General features: G+C 36.9%; 1 protein-coding gene across 1 annotated transcript in view; it reads right to left on the bottom strand.

The window, feature by feature from the left end:
• The window catches only part of RAB11FIP2 (RAB11 family interacting protein 2), a 41,492-nt gene extending 18,268 nt beyond the window's left edge, over positions 1-23,224 (bottom strand). Inside the window, exons 1-3 of the mRNA XM_046653256.1 lie at positions 22,483-23,224; positions 16,647-17,089; positions 15,466-15,934 (exon numbers count right to left, since the gene is read on the bottom strand). Coding sequence (XP_046509212.1) covers positions 15,466-15,934; positions 16,647-17,089; positions 22,483-22,835 — 1,265 coding nt within the window. The 5' untranslated portion in view covers positions 22,836-23,224. The remainder of the gene's footprint in view (positions 1-15,465; positions 15,935-16,646; positions 17,090-22,482) is intronic.
• Between the last annotated feature and the right edge of the window lie 34 nt (positions 23,225-23,258).

The following is a 23,258-nucleotide window of genomic DNA, read 5'->3' on the forward strand; positions in this document are numbered from 1 at the left end:
GTTTCTTACAAAACCACACATATTCTTACCATGCAATCCAGCAACTGTACTCCATGGTATTTTCCCAAAGGAGTTGAAAACTATGTCCACACAAATGTTTACAGAAGCTTTATTTATAACTGTCAAAACAGTTGAAAACTATGTCCACACAAATGTTTACAGAAGCTTTATTTATAACTGTCAAAACTTGGACGTAACCATGATGTTCTTCAGCAGGTAAATGGATAAATAAACTGGTATATCCAGACAATGGAATATTATTCAGTGCTAAAAACGAAATGAGCTATCAAACCATGAAAAGACATGGAGGAACCTTAATGCATGTTACTAAGTAAAGAAGCCAATCTGAAAAGGCTGTATGATTCCAGCTATATGACATTCTGGAAAAAGCAAAAGCTATGGAGACAGGACAATGAAAATACTCTGTATGATATTATAAAGGTGGACACATGTCCTCATACATCTGTCAAAACCCATAGAATATACAACACAAAGAATGAACCCTAATGTAAACTACGGACTTTGTATAATTGTGATGTGTGGATGTGGGTCCATCAATTGTCACAAATGAATCACTCTGGTGGGGGATGTGGATAATGGGAGAAGCGATGCTTGGGGGTAGGGAGCATATGGGAAATCTCTGTACCTTCCGCTCAATTTTGCTATGACCTAAAACTGCTCTAAAAAGTAAATTATTATTTTTTTAAGTTTGCCTTTTGTATATCTATCAAATTCCACACCCCTTTCTACTATAAACTACCTGAAGGGAGGAAGGATATCTCACTAATCTTTTCAGTCCTTGCATCTGACACAGTGCCGAGGGCATGCCAGATGCTTAACAAATGTATGTTGAATAAATGAATAGCCAGCGCTTAATAAAGACTTGTAAAAACTGGGCTAATAGTTGACTGAGTAAATCAACAGTAGGTCAATATAAGTTTCAACAAGATATCAAGTCCCCAAAGAGCATAAAGAATTGTTTTTCTAACAACAAAAATTACTTATATCTAGACCTGATAGTATACCAGTGGAATGTTTTTCGGTTCTTTTTAAGAGAGGAAGAATTATCCCAACTTATAACTGCCAATATCAATTGAAATAAGTTTCAAATTGGTGACTTCCAACGAGAGCAATTCAACTACCGAGTTTATCCAGTTTACCAACCAGGTCTACCAGTTTATGTATTTGAGCACAGTATAAATTGATTTGAGATTTTTCTAAATCCTGAAAACAGTTATTTATTCCATAAAGGTTCAATGTTAAAGCAGTTTAAGAAAATGTTCTTTAATGATCCTCTTTACAAAAGCCCTAAAAAATGAAGTGTCCAAAAACAGATTCCACTAGTCAACAGAACCTTTAGCGCATTTCAATTATGTTTATTACACATGTAAACACAACTTAAGAGGCAAGGTACAACTCATATTGTTTTCTTTCTTTTCAGAAAAAAAGAACTCAATACCAAATCTAATTAATGATATTATAGATTAAACTATTACATTATCTCTCCTGGGACTGGGCATGAACACTAAATTCCTGGATGGCAAAATAGAACCGAATACATAAATGTCTATGGGGATTAACAGTAATTTACTTATTAATAGTCTCACAGGATACCTTTATGAGATCTCACAGGCAAGACAATTAAAAATTGTGGTCAGTGACACCAAGATCATGGACAGCAAATTCAGACCTAGCTGCTTTTCTATCACGATTAGTAAGGAAAATGTTGAAGGACTCTCAAAACTTCAGGATTTAAAGGTATCTATGAAATTAAGGGATATTTCATCAAGAATATAATATTCCACCAAGTTTAACCTACTACTGTCTTCCAGTGCAGAAAAGAAATAATTATTTTAAATATAGTCAATCAGACAATTAACAAATTTCCAAACATCTGCCATATGGACTCCAAAAGTTCTCCATTCCTTCGAATGCTTCTCAAAATTTTTCTCTTTAGTACTCCTAATACATGAGAAGAAATCCAGCAACAGGCATAAAATTTCCTTGACATCTCAAATTTAATAAAAATTCAGGTGGATTTTTGTACTTTACTCATACCATAATCATGTTTCTCTTGATACAAAAAGAATCTTTTCTCCCTCAATCTTTAGGAAAACTGTCAATCTGGAGGCTTGTTGTATTTACCCTGTTGCTCTGGGTAGGCCCTGGTCCACTGCCTGCCATATAGCCACTGGAGTCTATTTAGGGGTTGGAGGAGGATCAAGTCTGTTTATTTTAGAAGCAGAACAGTGAAACTGGAAAGGAGTGATGAGAACAAGGCACCAGGGCCCCTGACAGGGCCAGACCCAGCACAGGCTCTATCTGTCCTGTGATCAAGCTGACTCAGCACCCTCCACCAGCCTTTTCCTGTGAGGGGAGGTTAAGGACAAACTGGGCAGAAGCAACTCTTCCACGAGGGTGGGGGCGAGACATGTTGGCACTAGGCCCCTCTGGACTAGGCAAAAAAGGCCTTTGGCCAAGAGTATCCCAAGCTGCGCTGTCTGTGCCTGGAACAAAGCCAAGTTCTGGAGAGGAAACCTGGTACTCTCTGGTCACCAGGAAGGCCTCAGGTGTTCAAGAACACCCTGTAATAAGGGCCCTGGCCAGAAGGCACCTTCTTCCCCAAACTCAGTCATCACTGGGCGGCCTTCAAGAAGGGATACGTAAGGCAGCCAAACCTCCCGGGGCCCCTCCATTGGGTGACACAGGCCCCAGACTCCTGTGCATACTCCTCGGGAGCAGAGCTGTTGCGGTGACTCGGGGATTTCTGGCCACTCCATACCCCAAGCTGGGAAGTCTTAAAACTTTCTAGGCTATCAAGAGCTTATTTAACAGGGCTACGAAATTGCAAAATTATGCTGGAAAAGAATATGTTGTTTTGTATAAAAATACACTCACCAGTGCTCCCCCCAAAATAATGAATACGATGATCTTATTGGAAATTGTACATTATACTATCTACCTCTCAGCCAGCATCTTCTGAATACTTCCGTATTACAAAAAAAACTATTCAAGAACATTTAAAACACAAGTATTCACTGATTTTAAAAGTGTACCTTATAGTATTTGCAAATTTCTGATGCCACAAAAATTTCCTCCTTGTCCTGTTCCTATAAGCTATCTAATTAAAATGACTTTTCACTGCAGAATGTTTTTGTTCTGAATCTAAAACCACACTTAGAAATGTGGTCTTGGGCTGGCCTGGAGGCACAGTGGTTAAGTTTGCACGTTCTGCTTTGGCTGCCCGGGATTCACTGGTTCAGATCCTGGGTGTGGTCAAGTCATGCTCTGGCAGGCATCCCACATAAAATAGAGGAAAATGGGCATGGATGTTAGCTCAGGGCCAGTCTTCCTCAGCAAAAAGAGGAGGATTGGCAGCAGATGTTAGCTCAGGGCTAATCTTCCTCAAAAGAAAAAGAAAGAAAGAAATGTGGTCTCACGGGCATCTTTCTTCGATTTCATGTGTGTGTATTCCTGTCCAGGTCCATATCATATATGTAAGAGCAATGTCACTGTTCTCTGAGTTTTTCTAAAATTGTATTTCTATCACATCACTCATTCACCGAAAAGTCTTTATATTAACTATGCAATTAAGTGCAAATTCTTCATTTTGGTAAGCTCTTAGTAATAAGGTCCCATCTCCACTACTATCTACAATCTCAACAGTTCTAGGTAGGCTAGGTCCATGAGAGCCACTTAAGAAACTCATTTTTACCTCATTGCCTTTTCTCATTTTAATCTCCATTCATAAAAGCCATCCCTTATTTTGAAGTTCTAAAACAAACATCTTTATTTTAGAATGTCACCTTAATATATACTGCCTAGTATACTGTCTAAAGATGGAAGGCACAAGGGGAAGACACTATAAGATCCCACCCATCCCTGTCAGTGCAAGAGATATTATTCCATAAAATAAACTGCTGACAATCCAAAAATACCTTACACTCAAATTTTGGCTACGTATCTTTTTCTATTAAATGAAGAATATTCATTCTTTAAAACTAGAGTGAGAAAACATTAAAGATACAATTAATATTATTTCAGGCATATTAAAGAATCTTGAGTCCAGATACTTGAGTAGAATCTTATACTCTTGGTGAAAAACAAAGAGAAAAGAGGGCACTTTCATTGACAAAGGAATGAAAGCGCCACCCTCCAGATCTTGGTTAGAAGGCATACGCTAGCGCCCGTGTGAGTTCCCTAGGGCAGGGACTCTGCTCCCAAAGGGGACTCTGAACTGGTCTGGAGTTTTCCATAAGCAGTATTTATCCTTCCTACTGTACTAGTTTGAACTGCCTTCTTTAACAATTTAAACTGAGTTCAGGCGTCTGAGTTTAGGAAATACTTATTGTGGTTTAAGGAAAGCCCAAGCTTCCACACCTACCCTGTACTGCCATTATTGGTGCTAGGCAAGAATTTCTGAACACTGATTCTACAGCAATATTGATTATTATACTTTGCCTTGTAATAAAATAGATTTTCTACCTAATACTCGGAATATAGTTTTACTTAATTTCAATGTGATTTATTTCACCAAAGATTATTATTGAACATACAGCTTAACAGAAACCAGAAAAACTAGCAAGTTTGTTTTCTGCCAAATGTATGTCCTTTATCAGTCAGTGAAAAACATGAGCTCCTGAATTCTACTTTAAGATTTTTTAAGTTGAGAATATATTATTACTTGGAATAATTTCATTTAACTTATTTAAAGCAATTGTTATATATTCTTAGACGCTGCGCAATAAGATCATAGCAAGAGCTCTCATTTCTAGGTCCACCATGCGGCAAATGCTCCCCTCGGCACTTTGTGTGCATTACATTATTTAACCTCTTCTCCAACAGCAAAGTTGTTATCCCCATTTCACAGCTAGCAAAAATGAGGCTTAGAAAGGTTAAGCAAGGTCACAGGGCTGTTCAACACACTGTAATTCAGATCTGAATCCTAAACCTGAACTTTTAATACCTATCTTATTCTCCCTTCATAATATTGTACTATTACTAAATTTATATTTTCATGTTACACTGTAAAAGCTTCAGGTGGAAGAAGTTAATCAAATATATCTTCTGAATCAAATATTTAATTATGTTCAGTATGATTTCCATTTTTAATTAATTTGGGGCATTTAATTTCTTTGAAAACAAAAAAATCTATATGAAACAAATACACTGTACACCTCAACAGCTGATTAAGCTGAACACCCATTCCCACCCCAGGCTCCAGAACAAAGAGGTCACGTTAAGGCAGAGCTGCTGCGGGCGCTCGCTAATTGGCTCCCTGGTAGCCTAAAGCAGCAAGCGCACTTCCTGGGGAACCCACCAGGCAGGGAATGACAGACATAGAGCACAGCTCCAGGCTCCAACTAGAAAAGAAACACTAAAATCACTAGTAGTTAGGAGAGAGCTAATGATGTAATAGTATACAGTCACTATTTACAAAATATTCCTTCAAAATGCATTTCACAATTTTTTTAATGAGCTTTCCTGCTATTTACTAAAACAATTGTCTACCCACTCATTCCCCAACTTACGAAATCACGTTCAATGGTCAAGAACAAGCTCAAAGGCCCGTTCCATGAAGAGGCATTTCCTGATTTCCAGTGGACTGCTCTACCTTTCCACAGCAAACTCCACGCTCAACACAGCCACTCTGCTTGGATGACAGGTCATGGCTTCCATCTCTCTCTCCTAGCAGCCACTAGGACTTTAGTCCTCTATGAATCAACACCACCACCCCCAGCCCTAATAGAGCTTTACATACATAGCTGTTAAAACAATTTTAAAAACTGGCAATTTGAATTAAGTTTTACTCTTAGAAGGCCAAGCTGATTTGTGTAATTGCTATTTAAGTGGTAACAGCACTTTTGTCAGAAAGATTTATAAGCTTAAAATATATAAAATACACTTTTTTATTTGATGTATATTATATTTAATATAATAACTATTTATATAGCACATTTTAAGATTTATTTATAATTATGTTATAAAATATAATACTATATTATATTGAGTGCATTAAGTCAAAGAACAACAGTTTATCCTTAAAATACAAGTTCAAGGAGACATTTTATATGTCTGGATCCTAATATTCTTAGAAACTAGTTAAATGACTATAAGGAAAATCATTTCATAATCAAGTTAATTGCTTTATTTAGCTATTTAAAAACACCCTGGCCACAGGTAACACTATCACCGTATATTAAATATATAGAAACAGCACTTGTATTTCAAAAGTTAAAGCTTTCTTCTTATGAAAAAAAAACTAACCACAGGTGATGAGGTCATAGTGGCCCAAGTGGAAATGCACTAAACACAGACTCAGGGGGCCTGGAAGAAGTGGTGTACACAGAAGGAAAGGCTAAGTACACAAGACCCAGAAGTTATCCTCTCAGTGAAAAGGGGTCCTACAGGGACAAGATGTGCTAAAGCCAAAACCGCTGGAGAGGAGTATGTGTAGTAATCACAGTGCTAAGGTGAACACACTTTCAATGCAGAAATCCATAAGGAGTCACAGAAATTTGCCTTCTTATGTTCAAAGAAGGCAAAGTGTGTTTCAGTGATCAAAACCAAACTCTCAAGAACTGTTACTGTTTTGATACTAACCTGCTGGCCTTCAACAACTTACACCTAATCCCTATTCTCCAAAACAAAAATCTAAAATAAACAGGACAGCACCTCATTACAAACAAAAAAGAAAAAACTCAAGACTCTCCATCAAGACTAAAATGCCAAGTTGGATTCAAAGACTACAGATATGTTGCTGTAACACGTAGTTTTACAATGCTGTGTTGCATCAGATTTAAGATATTGCTTGAAGACACATCCTTGGAATAATCCTGTTTCTTCTCCCTTAGCCAACATCCCCCCTCCACATACACACACCAAAACAGAATGGTTAAGTCCTGTCTGTTTTAGCCCAGAAATATTTCTCAGAGACGCTCCCTTCTTTTTCATCCTCACTGCAAAGTGACCTCCATCAACTCTCACTTCAACAACTCAATAACTTCCTAACTAGTTTTCCTCCCCTTCCCCACTCCTGGCCCCAGCAAATCCCCTCTGCCCTAGGGCTATCTAAGATATTACTTTGATCAAGTCACAATCCAACTTAAAAATCTTTCATGTTCCCCCAATGCCTATACAATGTCCAGTCTCTAGCATGGAATTCAGATCTAATCTTTACATGCCTGTTTCTATGAGCTCTAAGAGCAGGATCTGTATCTTAATAACCTCTGATTTCCTTGTATATATTAAATATTCCAAAAATAATGAAAATGAAAATATCATTTGATGATCAGATCTGAAATTCAGAAAAAATCACTTGATGGACTGGAGTAGCCACACTGAGGAGACAACGGAACGAATCAGGAGACCCGGAAGGGCTTTCTTTGTATTCTTAATCTTCAGAGTAGAACACGTTCATAACAAAGATTTGCTGAGTGTGAGAGCTTTCAGAACCAAAACTCAATTCAAACCTTAACAATTTCAGATTTATACAAGAAATAACTGGACCAAATATTTGCAGTTAGGAACGCCAGTCTCAGAAGCCTGGAAGGTAGCACAGGCACATGACGGGAGGGACCTGCATACATTACGTAAAATTCAAACTGGTCAAGGAGAGTCCTCTCCAGCATAGACCCTGACAGTTCTAAAGTGGATCAGAAGAGCAAGGTCAATCTGGAATAGGCGATTTTAGCTGATGGGCCATAGGTGAAAAATAAACAGAACAATAAATCTCTAAAACAATTTAGAATCATATAAATTATGTGTTTCCAATGTATTTTTCTCAAAATACACATGTTCGTTAATGGCAATTAACAAATATTATTAATCTAAATGTAACAAGCTTCTCTGCTTCTTGGTTTTACAGAAAAATAATCCTCTCAAATTCTATCTTAAAAGTTAAACCAAAAAATTTACATATTGATTTACAAAAATGACTGCACTGGGGTCAGTGGAATATAATCTTAATACTTTCCTATCAGAAACCTCAAGAGGACTTACATACTATATCTTGCATTTGATCATATCATAACAACCTGTTCTCTTTAACTACTGGACTCGTTATGTGTTATCCTATGTCCAGTGCCTAAGAGCTCGTTAATTACCTAAACTATATCTCCATAGGTCTTGTTAATTACCCGTCTCCTGTCTCAGAGGACCTTGTTAATAACTTGTACAGTCTCTCTAAAGAGGTCCTAACAACACATTAAAATTAAAGATGCTTTTCTTTTAGCACCTGTCAAGTGCTGTAAATTGAGAAATTTTCACATCAGTTTATTAGCCTACAGTAGTTTTTGTGGATTTTTTGGGCTTGTTTTCTTCTCTCTCACAGAATCTCTCTCTACCCCAATCTCTCAGCTCAAAAATAATAATAACTTAGCAAAGTCTGTCCTTTTTTGTTACGCAGCTTTTTTTGTTTTCAATTTTGACGTCTATAAATATCAATTTGCATTACTGAGTTAGCAAAAGGATGGCATGGTTGGTATCTGCAAATTAACCCACTGGGAGATGTACCAATTAATAAGAGCTATTATAATAAGTATTAGGATGACAAAGGGTAGAAAAGTTTCAAGTAGTGTCTGGGGAGTTAAGCATAAAAGTTCTAGTTAGTGTTAAGGGAACTAATCACATTGCATACTTCAAGTTCCCAGTCATTGTTCCACTGGATACATTCTGTAAATCCCTGGGCACTAATGGATTAATGGGTCTAAAAATCATCTCAAAAGTTTTTGTTTTCTGTCACAAATGAGGCTACAAATTTTCAGCTGTGTAAAAGATGTAGAGACTGCCATGAATAATAGGCAAATTATCTTTATTAGACAAATATGAACAAAAAATAAATACTGCTTTTAAAATGAACCTTATGCATGTTAAGGTTTATTAAGCCAAAGACTGAGCTTTAAACTTATACAGGGAAAAAAATGTCCATAAGGGGTGTTGTAAACTGAAGGTTTTATAACAACGAATAGGATCTTTTGTTTAGGATCATTTATTTACTACAACTTTTTAAAATCAAAATGTAAGCCTACAGTAAACAGTCTATCATTTTTTATGGACATGTTACGTAATTTCATAATGGTGACATGTTTATAAGCCTATAGTGATTTTTGATTTGTGATAATTACAAACACATTTACATACACACTCTAGGTAACCAATTTTTTGTAGCTTCTAAGAGAGGTATGATACAACCACAGAGGGGGATTGACTAGTTAAGGAAGGAGGGAGAGACGGAGCGAAAGAGGAAAGTAGGTCAACCTGATCCCAAAAGTAAAAGGCATACTGTCATGAAAAATTACAAAATATTAGTCATAAATATGAGGTTTTGACCTTAGACACTATTACCATACTGCCCTAAAAAATAACTATTTGGTCTAAGATCATCAGCTCAGAATTAGACAGGTTCTTCCCCAGCAAGTACTGCAAATGGAAATATACGTATATATGCTCTAATAAAATCAGTAATACTAGGAATAATATTATAAAACATACCATAAAGTTATCACAGAGCAACTAAGAGTCTGCTACATGGTATTCACAAGCACAGTACAGCAGAAAATAATAAAGGGAAAGCACGTTCTCTGGCCAAGTCACAAATAGAAGGATGTTCCCAAAACAAAATTCTCTGATAAAAATACCTCCCGTAAGTTCTTGCTCTCCCCTGAGTTGCCCTCTAACATCAAACAACTTTAGCTCCTCATACAGAGTATGCTTATATTATTGACTCTATTTTTTTTAAATTTCAGAATAAGACATACACAACCAATTTTCTCCTTATATTAATGAATTTCCTTGACCAGGTGGAGTTCTTCAGTCCTGAACTTTTTCATGGAGCCTTAGAAGAACATACATTACAGAGTTTCTCTTCAATTTATGATAGGTAGCATACAAATATAAGCATATTTTTTAAGTGTCATTCATCAGTACTGACGCCTAGATTTCACCTAAATCCTGAGAAACAATTCATCCACAGATGCCATAAATATTTACGAGGCAGACATTTCTGCCTGGTCTTCAATGCCTACTATGATTTAGATGTTTCTTACGTATTCTGCCAAATCCCACACTCCTCTCCACGTCCCTGGGTTAGTCAAACCGATCTTCTTACTGTGCCCTCTACCTTAGTCAGGGGCCTATCAACTAGGAGTCTGCCAGCACAACTCCTGATTCCTAGTCATAAATACGTACTTACTGAACTCTTATGAAATAGATGATATAATTTAGATCAACAATTTTTAAACCTGAGTGAGAATCAGTGGGAAGTTTTAAGAATGCTGATTTTTATTTCAGGGCCCACTCACTAAAAATTCTAATTCAGTCTGAGTTAGGACCTAACACACTGTAGTTTAAAAAGAAATCCCCAGACACCCTTGATGATCAGCACAGAGGACACACACTGACCTATGTGCTGTGGGGCACCCACAGAAGAAGATTCAGCACAAACATTAAGAAGCTTATATAGCTTGCTTGGAAGACTAAAACCTAGACACACTAAATATCATATAGCAATTACGTTCTATATCACCAGAAATCCAAAGAAGGGAACACCACGTTATCAATCAAAAAAGAATTAAAGAGTTTTTAGCATCAAAGACAGCTAGGATCAGGACCCTCAGACATAAGTTAACTGTGCCTTCCACGATCCAGCCAAGGATTAGAGACAGCAAGGCTTACAAAGACCTCAGTGTGGAGTGGTGCGTAGGGAAGTTAACTCACCTGGAACAAAAAAAAGCCTAAAATACAAGAATCCTTGGGAGTTAGAAAGAACAATTTAGATTTGGTGTTGCAAACCTGTGGTTCTTAAACTTTTCTGAACTAGGCTTTCTTAAACAGAACAAAGGGTACTACGGCCCCTGTGCCCTACATGCTAAATAATAATAATGCTAAGTGCTATACTAAACATATGCAAAAAGTGCAGTAACAATGTTCTGAGAATTATCACTCAGTTTCTTCAATCAGTTATTCTTGGTTAGGAAGCGTTCCACATGCATTCAGGGACTCAAAATGCATGAGTTTTTATCTTATGGCTCTGCTCTTCTCAAAGATCTGCATTCAGCTAGTGCAGGGTGTAGCAAACTATTTCCGTAAAAGGCCAAATAAATATTTTTGACTTTGCAGGCCATATAGTCTCTGTCATAACTACTCAACCCTCCCACTGTAGCACAAAAGCAGCCATAAACAAATGGGCGGGCTGTGTTGCAATAAAACGTTATTTACAAAAACAGGCAGCAAGCCAGATTTCGCCCACAAGCCTGGTGTGCCAACCCTTGGTGTAGGGTATGGAGGAGGAGAGGTGACACGGAGGACTGCCCAGGAGGTTTTCACAGACAGACCTGACAGTGGAATGCATCTCTTCCACTAACTCTGCAGTAAGCCAGAGCTTGGTCACATGTCCCCACCTAACCAAACGGTCCAGCTGTGTCTCTGCAAAAAAAAGCAAATCTGGTTTGGTGAATAGACCCACCTATTTCCACTTTCTAGTGGAAAAATAGCCTAGTGTTAAAGATGAACTGGTTGTGAGTAAATTATTGAAAATGGTATAACAAACGTGCAGGTATTTTTTTTTGAAAATAATATACTGCTGATGCAAAAAAGCATTACTTCACAAATTGTGAGGTTAACTACACAACAAATTAGTGGATACTGACGATGCTAAACTACCTGTGATTTATAATTAAAAAGCAAGAGTAGCAGCAATTCTAAAATGCAAACAACTCAACACCAATAATAAAGTGATAAAATATTTTCCTGAAAGTTACAAGAACTCCAACTAATTTTCACGTACACCTGTAATAGGAGTTTTGCAGCATGCCAAGTGTTAGATAGTATCCTAACTTCTCCGAACTAGCACGGATGGCACACATAGTACTGTGTACTTACCACACTCAATTCAGTTTCCTCTAGATCCACAGTTAAACCATATTTCTTAAGTGGCGGCACTGAGGTTAGGACATAACTGAGCTCTGGCCAATGGGGCGTACGTGGAAGCAACACACACCACTGCCAGGCGTGGCCACTTGTGATCCTCCACTCTCTTTCCCTGCTGCATGACCTTGGAAGCCACGTGTCAAATGGAGCATCACAAGACGGAAGAAGCCTGGTTCCTGAGCAGCTGTGCAAGGCACCCACTTCTCCCATCCCCATCCCAGTGAACTACACTGTGACAAAGAGCAATGGACTTTTACTGTGACAAGCCACTGAGATCTGGGGCTGTTGATTACACTTGATAACCTAGCCTAACTAATACAGAGTTCTTTAATAAACTCTAGAAATGTGCTATTTAGGGTATGAATATCAAATTTTACTAGTCTTTAAAACTCACTTAGATTTCTAATAATGTTTAGCTGTACATAAAAATGCACATATTTGCCTTTATGGACCTGTTGTCAGTATCAGAAAGACCTTCACGGCCTCCACTGGGCTGGAAGCAGGAGACTAGGGGAACGAAAGCATTTCAGGAAACTGACCTGCTATACTGTGTCCATTCATTCAAAAAACCCTCCTCTAACACCAACCACCTACCAAACAAATTTAGGGCAGATGAATGAATGAAGGCAGGCCCTGCCCTCGAGTTGTTCACGGTGGTGGGAGGGGAAAAAGTGACTGGTCTGTTAGTGAACAATGGGATACCCACATAAAGTAAGACCACGTAAGAAAATGCTGCAGCACAGGACGTGTAAGAGGAGGGAGGGTCTCAGAGAAGAGCGGGCATGCAAGAGGAAAGAGACGGAGATTCAGTAACTGCGGGGAAAGGTTTCAAAGAGCCCTGCTCTTTGTTGAAACAACGCAGCAAAAAGCCTAACTCATTTCCTCTATCAGTTTTATGCAAGGCTACGGGATCTACTCCAAGAACAGAAGCAAAATGCACTATTTTTTGTGATTTACAAGGTAATTTCTTCAGGTGGACTTACACTAAGAAACAAAAACTCAAACTTTTAAGGAAGCGTTCCTTAGTACTTTAAAATTTTCGGCATAAAGAAAATTCTCCAGTTTTAATCATCCACATTATTCACCTGGAGGGTAACAATATGATTCCCATGCACCTGCAACCACAGGTGAGCCAGTTCACTCACAAAGAACAAAATCCAGTTCCACAGGTATGTATTTTACCCTTAACTTTGTTCATCATTCTCACAAACATCGGTCAAGAGTCCAGGACATTCTGTAAATAGATCTACTTAGCACAACTGGAAAAAAAGGAATTCACAGCACGTGTCCTAGCAATGTGAGTCTATAGCTTCAAAAGCACACTTGGTTATTAATGTGAGAAATCTAAAATGTCCCATACAACTGAGGGACGATACTGGGAGGGTAAATAGGAATACACCGTTACATAAAGACAAAACTACCTCGACTATATCCTCCCAATTTCCACTCAAGATAAAGCTGCTTTCCAAAAATTTAAACTGTACTCTCTTCCTGAATCTATTTATATTCAATCCTTCTTTCTTATACTATTAATTAAAGAGCTACTCCTTTATTACAAATGTTTTACATTTACCACAAAGATGGTTTGTGACACCAAAAGGAAGAGTAACTTCCCAGGAATCTATAAACATTTCTGTCCTCATATCTGGCATCTCACAGAACACGAAGATGAAAGAATATGAAGAAGAGAAAGTCTTAAACTTAAAAATCTATTGTTTTTTACATATTTGCAATCATTTTATATATATATGATGAAATAGCTCTAATTTTGATAGACAGCATTAGTACTGAAGTACCCCAAAACAAAACCTTAATCTGGCAAAATGCCACACTCTTAAAACCTGTGGCCGTCATGTAAATAGCCCAAGTACAGGGCAATTAACGATTTGAGGGTACTTATTTTTCCATAGGCTCCCCAAATTTAAAAACATTATTTTCCTCCCATTTCCCATTTTTCTTGCTTTTCTTTTACTCTAAAAATCATATAAATTATCCAATCTCTAAGTTATCTCAGATAGTTGTTTTCAACAATCGTCTTCAAAAAAAGTTCAGCACGGATGGCAAAAGAGCAAATATATATATATATTTTCCCCTTTAATTTAGGACTTAATGCAACATGTGGAGTACACTATGTAAAATATCAACATAAAATATCTGAGAATCAAAACTATGGGCTCCTTAAGAAAATATTAATACCATATGATAAAGCATATTTGTTTGGAGTATAGTCTATAAAGAAAACTGAACAATATTTTCTAAAGCCATAGTAAATAACCATTTATTGCTAAAAGAAAACAACAGAAATACATACTCCCCTTTGAAAATTTTAAATGCATGTTTTAATGTCATTAGAAGATTAGAGAGGTGAGAGCAGTCTAAAAGGTTTACTGTTAACACTATATTTTCTGTTTCTAGTGGGACAAAATAAAGCACTGTTTTTGAATAAAATACGACATGACAGTATATAAAACATAATAGCAGTTACCATTTTCAAGTTCCCTATTTGGGGCCTGGCATTGTACCATATACTTTCTCATTATCATCACCCAATCGATTCTACCAAGTAGGTATTATTTTCCTTGTTTCAAAGATGGAGATGCTAAGGTTTATTGAGGTGACAGAACTATTAAGCCAGGAGTCCCACTCAGGTCTGTATACCACACACTGTTGCCTAAAAGACAGACTTCTATGTCACATGGCAAACATTCTGCCACACTCTTTTATGGTAATTGCTTAAGATTCCAATAAATTCATCTTATTCTTTGCTTGAGGTTTCCTTAATCCACTATTTCACCATCACTTCTGCAAAATCCATAATCTTATTTAAACGCATACAGTTCCAACTGGTACTAAAGAATAAGTACCATTAATACATAACTGAGAACTCAGATTTTGAAAATCTAACCTTTATCATGATAGGGATTATTTCCAGGACTATAAATCATCATACAGATACTCTTTGATGTAACTATAGTATCCACAAGGGTCACTGAATTCCCATAAACATTCGCAAATAAAAACCACCTCTAAATAGCCATTTAATAAGGATAGTTAACACCTATTAAGAAAACCATTAATACTTAACTTAAGCCACTATTTCTTAAAGGCCAGCCCATGGGCTGCTATTGGTCCACTAATCCTCTTCAGATATCCCATGAACTAATCCCTGGAAAATAATATCTAGAAACACAACATATCACCTAAAGTTCTGGCTAGAATTAACACCCACTGGTGATTCACTCTCCCCATGTCTCATCAAAAGCTATGCCGTTCTCTCCATAAATTTTGGTGAGTTTCTGGCTCATATAAGTAGAAATAGACTAGGGTAGGGATTAAGAATCTTTTATCCTTCTAAGATAAAAAGTGAAGTTCCAAAGATGTATGCAATGCTGCCTGGCTCCATAATTAATGACAAAAATATAAGAATTTTTTTCAAATAAAAGGAATTTAAAATATTCAAGTATTTAAAAGGGATATTTGGTACTTTCAAGTACAATATTTTTCAAAATAGCACAACTTCCCCCATGCTAAGCTTACCTTGAAGATGGCATTATATTTGAAGCCCTGAATTTGGTTGTAAACGGATTAGTTGACTCATAATCAAAATAGTCCTGACGATTTTCACTAAACGCATTAGGTGATTTCAAGTCACAAGGGCTATCGGATCCCCCATTGTTAAGTTTATCAGATCTTCTGCTGTCTTTTTTTCCAGTCACTCTTTCAAATAGGCTAACTTTCTCCCTTTTCTCTCTTTTATTTTCTTTTCTTACTTCAATTGATTTTGAAAATAAATTCATGCTGCTGTCCCATGACTCAGTGCTTTCTTCAAATGGATTTTTCTTCCTTGGCAGTGTTGCAAATTTTTGGGGTAATGAAGCCGTCACATTTGTAAATGGGTCATTTTGTCTTCCGAAAGACGATTCACCTTCATCCACACTGCTGTCAGGTTGGTTCATTTTAGAAGTATCAAAGCTTAATGTTCTTCTGTGTGGAGATTTGAGACTTCCTGCAAACAGTTTCGTAGTTAGAACATAATCAGTGACACATTACATACTATTTGACACATTCTGTGTGCACACTGCTGCTTTTAGAATGACAGCAATTAGCTATTTAAAGATATGAACCTTTAAAATAATCAAGGAAAACAATCTTAAAATGCTAAGGTATGACAGTCTGAAGTATGTGGGGTAATGACAATTACTATATTTCTAGACAATCAGGAATGTACTCAGCTCAGAAAGAAACGAGCACACAAACAAACAATAATGTCAAAATAGAGGTTCTACTTGGCGTGATAGTGCCATAAATTCTCAAAGACTTTTTTTCATCATTAGCATTAAATTTACTTCCTTACTTCTGAACATAAAAGGCTTTTTTCTAAGAACTTTCTGATTAAATGGAATATTCATTTATGCTGCAGGCTTTCGAGATAGGAGAAAAGAGCAGTACAAAAAGAAGCCAGGCCATGAAAAGCGACTGGGACTCCTTTTTATTATCATCTAATCATACAAATACAATACTGAATGTAGACAAGCTCTGCCTTTAATAAACATCAATTTTGAATACAGTAGGTACTCAATAAATATTTGATGACTAAATTTAGAAAATACTACGAAGAAACTGTAATTTTTATTTTCTAATTTTAGAAGTTAAACTTTAAAAATTAAAAGGATAGTTCAGACCACTGAGAATACAATTAGAAAGAATGTGTCACTCACCACTTTCCGGAACCACTCCAAAAGACTCTATCTGGCGTCCAAGAAGATGTGTGTGACCAACAGCGCCAGACTTGAGTTTCTCAGAAGACGTGTGGGTCCCGGTTAAATCAGACATTGAATGTGCTGAAGAGAGTCGCTGAGGACCCAAAAGGAAAGGCTTTTTTGGTTTGGATTTCATTGGTATTTCACCACTTGAAAATTCAGTACTGGCATGAGGCATGTGAGAACTTGGAATGATTGCAGAAGACGTATCAGAAAATGTCCCATCATTTTTTCTCCCTTTCATCTTATCTTTTAATTTTGCAAAAGGAGATCTTGTTTTGTCCTTCATTGATAAGTCAAACATACTTGCTGTCATATTGTTCCTCATGAATTGAATATTGACCTTTATCTCACCCCTGTTTTTGACTCTTTTTCCTTGTTTGGATTCTAATCTAAACCACCTTAAAGAGAAGGAAAAACTGGGCTGTAACACGTAATGAAAAGAGGATATCGAACTCTGTTACATACAAATAGTTTTTCAGGTAAAGCTACTATACATCGAGGCACTCTAAGCGTTGGACGAGAATCTGTCAGCCAGAGCACTTCTGGTTTTACTCATTGTTCAACTTTAAAAAACTGATCACTGGCTCTGTGAGGCGACAGATTCCGAAGGAATAGGGCTTCAGTAAGTTTGAAAGGTTTTTAGATACCTTTTCTTTCATGATTCAAAAACATTCAGCATCAAAAATTCTTACCAACAATAGTTATTATGTTTCCATCTGGGATAAGTGTTGCTAACCGCCTAAGAACATATCTTAACTTTAAAAGACACTAAAGTAGAGAATGAAAGGATTCATCAATACAAACTATTTTTCAGCACTATAAAATGATAATGACTACATTTTTAATAAAATAATAAATACTCAGTCCCTATTCCAAAATATTTCTTCTGTAAAAACTATTAAAGAATTTTGTTAATATTTGAGACTATTATATATATTGTGCTAATCATGAAAATTGCATATGATGTAATTTAGATTCATATAAAATGGATTAAAAGCCCTTTCCTGAATAAAATATGAAATAAAATATGCAATAAATAAAATGAAGAATAAAATGAAGGAAGTGACAAATAGCAATAAACCTTGTAAAGAGTTTTTGAAGAAAAAGGAAAGCTTAAATGCTTCCTATTAGAATCTATTGGCTTCATTTACTATTTCTACTATTACCATACTGAATAAAAAGTATTTTAATTGGAGGCAAATCTTATGCTTTTAGTCACTTCAATGAATTAAAATGCCCATTTTTAAATAATGTATAAGAAGCAAAGTTTATTTTGGTTTTGTTTATAGTATTTTTATCCATGAGAAATTCCCCAGTTGTCAGAGTCACAAGTGGTCATTCTACAGGGCAAACAGCCAAAAAACTGCAAAACCAAACCTAGAAGAGAGTTTCTACAGTGTTTTCACATTACTTAACAATGAAGCATAATATCCACTCCTGCAGACAGGTTATTACTTAAATACACCTCTAATCAAGTGTAACAAATTTCCTCAGCTACAAAAGAACTAAGATCTAATTTTACATTAGTTCTTTCTCTCTCTCATTGTTACCAACAGGATACGCTGGAAAAAGCTTACATTTACCATACATCAAGTGGAAGACTGGCTCACAGGTCTTTCCGGGCAGGAGAGAAAACTGGCACATAATATATATACCAGCTACATCTTAGCAAGTAATATGCAAGAGAAATCTTTTCCTAACTAATTTGGAGCAATTCAATCAATCAAGATCTAATTGCATCAAAATAAGCAATTTTTAAAAAATAAAATATTTTACAATATAAAGCATTAACCTGAGACCTTAAACTGAGAAAAGTTCTTATCTGAGGCAAACAGTGAAATCTGAAGACCCAGTGACTAGCAATAAGATGATGACAGCAATAAACTCCGTGGAATAGAGAGCATTGAACACAAAACTGAGCACTCGAAAAGCCTAAAAATAAAACAAGGTTATATACCCAGTTATTAACTCACAGGCTTGGAAAAGAGAGTCATTTTCAATGGGGGAGAAATACTTCAGATGGATGGTACATGAGAAATACTCTAACTTCCCAGGTTTTATAGAAAAGAGGTGAATGAATATACTTTGCAAGAAATGTACCAAAAATGAAACAAAAAAATCCAAGCATGCAGGATTTCCAACTATATAACAAATCAAAGCCAATCTGAGAAAAAAATAAATCAATAACCAAATAAATGGAAGGGGGTGAAGGTAATCAAAACTCATAGAATTTTAGAAATAAAACCAAATAAATCATCTACTTTAACATCCTTATTTCATAGATGAGGAAACCGAGGCACAGAGAATGATAAGTAACTTTCCAATGTCAGATTAAAGTCAATAAGGAAAATATCCAAAGTTAACAAATAATATCTGCACAGAAACAGAAATTCTTTCATTCGTATCTGATGAACCGCATATGTTAATAAGGTTAACCACATAGCTGGTCCTATATCACAGGACACGGTATTCCATCGCAGACATGAGAGCCAAAGAGGAAGGCAATGGAGGTTTTCTCCTGCTGGAGCGCAAGCTCCTTGAAGGAGGTTTGCCTTGCACCAAATAAACATTTATTGAATTTTTATTTCTAAAATTGTACTCTTAAAACCACCAAGCTACACCTCTGTGTGTGTTGCATTATTTTGTTTTTTTGGTAGGGAATGCTAAAGACTTAGGTAAACTTCAAAGAATAAAGCAAGTCAGTGTTTAAATACAAACTATAAACACAGAATATTTTCCATCCTCTCCCCTCCAAAAAAAAAGAACTGCAAAGAACCTTAAAAAATATACTAATTTAAAATTTGGGCATGACAGATAACTTCAGCCTCTTTAACAGCAAGTGATAGAATAGGGAAGTCTTAATGAGACCTTCAAGAATCATTCCAGAGATAGCACTTGTTTTCCCAGGCTTGGAAAAGATAAAATAAAGACATAGCATTTGGGGCTTAGTGGATTAATGCTGATTTTTTTTTCACCTCTGGAGTGCTGGATTTAAACTGTATATGGCCTCTGTTCAATTTTTAGTGGGCACAGGTCCATGTTCAAAACCATCACACATGTGGGAACTATTCCCAAGCAATTGGTGCTGTGTGGTCAGAAATGGGACAAGAGTGGCAGTGAGGGTGCCAGAGGCCAGGACGCAGGTGCACTGCAGAGACGCACACGAAAGTCCTAAAACCTGCATGTGTTTCAGTCATTCCTAACTCCAGGGACTCTGTTATTACTTTTCATGAGCACTAAAAAAAAAAGCAACATCACCCACTTTTGTTGTAAAAAAATCAATAGATATCACCTAACAGCATGAACGATTTTACCATTCTATTATTAAACACTGTATTATTTCCTTAAATCTCCTGCCAGAACCAACCCAGACACCCATTAAAGTGAGAGATACAAAAGTTCTCTTTCCATGCCCACTCAAAGTGTTCAGGCCCTTTTTCCTCTCTCCTTAAAAGAAAAAAAAAAGCGGGGAATTAATTTCAAGGTATAAAAGTAAGTAAAATAATATTTTAGCTGTCACGCTTCTTTGTCTATCATGACACAACTGGAAGACAAGCTATAAAAACTTGTCTTCAGTGTCAAGAGTAAAGTGTCACACCCAGCAGTTTCATGGGACTTCTAAGTCAGCTGGTAGCCTTCATCACTCATACAGGTTACTAAAAAGCACTTGAGAATATGCTGACAAGGTTCAGCAATGTGGAGAATATCAAATATCTTTCTTGCAATACACCGGTGGCTCAAGCCTGTCTCTTACTGTGCCACATGTACAGCTGTGCTGGAAAAGGAAGCTATTAAATATATTAAAAAACTAGGAATATTACCAATAAAGATATCTCATCAAATATGTGGTCCCCATTTATCCACAAAGAAAGAAAATGTTACGGATTTAATAACATATGAAAATCACTTTGAAGACAATAAAAGCTCCGTTGATAACATTTAAAAGATTTTCCCCCAAAAAGTTCTAATCAATTTTATATAGTAGCCAAAAGAGAATTTCTGTAGGGAGACTACGATATTAGAGTATTGCTTACAGCCAAATTTACCGTAATTGTGATGCGACCAAAGATAAGGAGTAAAACAAGAAGAAACACTAAAAACTTATTTATCTCATGCTCAGAATTTTGGGGTTCACAGTTGGGCCTACTTTCACTTGGAAAATCTATATTTTAGAGAAGTCTTCTCTATATCAGTCACTAACATTAAAAGTACTGTAAATGCAGTAAGAAATTTGAAGTTACAATATACTTAGACAATTACATTCAAAACACTCTAAATACTATATAGGAAGTGTCATCCAAAATTGGCGATTTGAAACAAATTATTTGGTAATTATCCATTTTTCATCTTAAATTTGATGAAGAGCTCTTCAGAGGAAACCGAATGCCACTTTGTAGGTATCAAACAGATTTATTAAAATCATTCATATATACTCAACTTTACACTTTTAAAACTTTTCTTTTTTAAAAAATTATTTTCATCTCCTCAGTTACTTTAAAAATTTATTTTTCCTCTTGCATTCCTTGTATTTCTTATCTTTCTACCGTTTTATCCTGTCTATATTACATCTTCAGTAAAGACCTGACTTAAAAATTTTTTTTAAATAAAAATAAAAACTCCTATAAAGTGAATCTTGCAGGAAGCTATGTGTAGAAAAGAAGAAGAGATGGTCGTTCTAAAACCTAAGAAATTAAGATCAACTTCAAGAAAGTTATCATTATGAAAAAGTTTTTAAAAGGGTAACGAAATTTTAGTTATGACTGAAAGAAATAACGAAGCTATTTTGGAAATTTAAAGTCCTCTTATAAATTCAACCCACATTTTTCTCTCATTAATTTCATCAATCTTAACGTTCTCTCAGACTAGAAAAATTATAAGTTTAAGGAAAGGGTGAATATGCCTATCTCTGAAAACACACTATTTTTCAATTTAAGAAATCATATCCTAGTGTTAATTTACATTATGGTTTTTTAAATGAGGAAATAGCTATCCTAAGCTTGAAGTCACATTAAAAAGGCCATGTGTTCACTGAAGATGTTATTAAATCATTTCATGACAAGAAATTAATCATTATCTCCAATCTGACAGCATTTAATATGGTCTAAACACATTTGCTTTGCGGACCTAATTCTGAAGTAATACAGTAGCTCCAAAATATTGTGAATTCAAAGGAAAATGTTAGTGTTCAAGGTTGAGAATGTTTGTGCATACTTTTAAAACTTTCTTTTACCAGCTTTAGACTCCATCAAGATGTACTGACCCTGACAAATGGCTGAGCTACAATAAAAGCCAACTGTGTTTATAAGGGTGAGATGAAATACTGAGTGCTAAATTTGGTAATTTATCTTTTGACAGCTTCAGAGTTCAACATATAGATATGACGTTATATTGACAGATTTAATTTTCTGATGTTCCATTTCCTGGAAAATTGTAATGTTTAAAGATCATAATTTACACGTATGCTGTTTTCGTTGGGCAACACTGTGATCCAGTCCTCTTGTAAGTAATGAAACAATGGTAATTTACTTAAAATTCAGAGCAAAAATTCAATTATTTAAGATGTTTACTTCCAACAAATAAGAGAATGGATCATTAACGACTCCACTTTTAAAATGTTTCTTCACAAGAGCTATTTTTACTTTCAGATTAATGCAAATATGGTGCTTAAAACTGGGTCATATTTCAGTCCAAAAACCAAAGCCCCAGGTATACAAATAATTTCCAAGAACAGAAAATCCGTAAGTAAGATATAGTTAAGCTCCCCAAATTCAAAATAAATTACATAACTTACTCTGTTTTCCTTCTTTGTTTGTCCTCAAAGATGTCATTGAGATTGATTGCCACCTGCCCTAAAAACTTATCCAGACCCACCAGGGACCTGTGCATAACTATGAGGAAAAGAATGTACTTCTCTGGATTGCCCTGCATTAGCAACCCAGGTAGCTCGAAAGAGGCCTCCTCCTTCCAGACTGGCTCCAGGGTTTTCTCAGCCACAGAGGTGGAGTACTTTTCCTTGCCCAGCTGAATTATAGTGTACGTGTCATTGGTGCCACTTTTGCCTTTTGGCTTAAGATCTTTGGCTTGGAGCACTGTGACCTGCACGTGGGTTGGAAACCACTTTTGGGCTTGCTCGGACAGCATCATTCTGTCCCGGTTCTCCGCACCGAGTGCACCAGCGCAGGCAGTGCCCCTCCCGGGGGGAGCGCCTAATTCCTGAAGCCCTGCATCCTAAGGGCACTTAACAGGGACCGGCAAACTCACAGCTGCCCACCTCCCCTAGGGCTGACTGATGTCCAAACGCCTCACTGGGGCAGCCCGGGGGCACGGCTGCTCTGGGGGTCCCCTCTCCTCGGGAGAAGCACAGGGGCCCAGCATCACCTGGCCGCGCCGTCCAGGCCTCCGCGCGGAGCCCGCGCCCCGCGTCCGCACCTTCACGCGCTGCGGGCCCCGGGCCCGGCCCTCGGCGGCGGCGGCGGCTCCCGGGCCTCGGGCAGGGGAAGCCTGGCCTCCAGGGCCGGGCGGGCGGAGGGCGGCGGCGGCGGCGGCGGCGGGGGGCGCCCCCGCCCT

The sequence above is a fragment of the Equus quagga genome, chromosome 2 (genome assembly GCF_021613505.1).
Source record: "Equus quagga isolate Etosha38 chromosome 2, UCLA_HA_Equagga_1.0, whole genome shotgun sequence".
NCBI classification, from domain to species: Eukaryota; Metazoa; Chordata; class Mammalia; order Perissodactyla; family Equidae; genus Equus; species Equus quagga.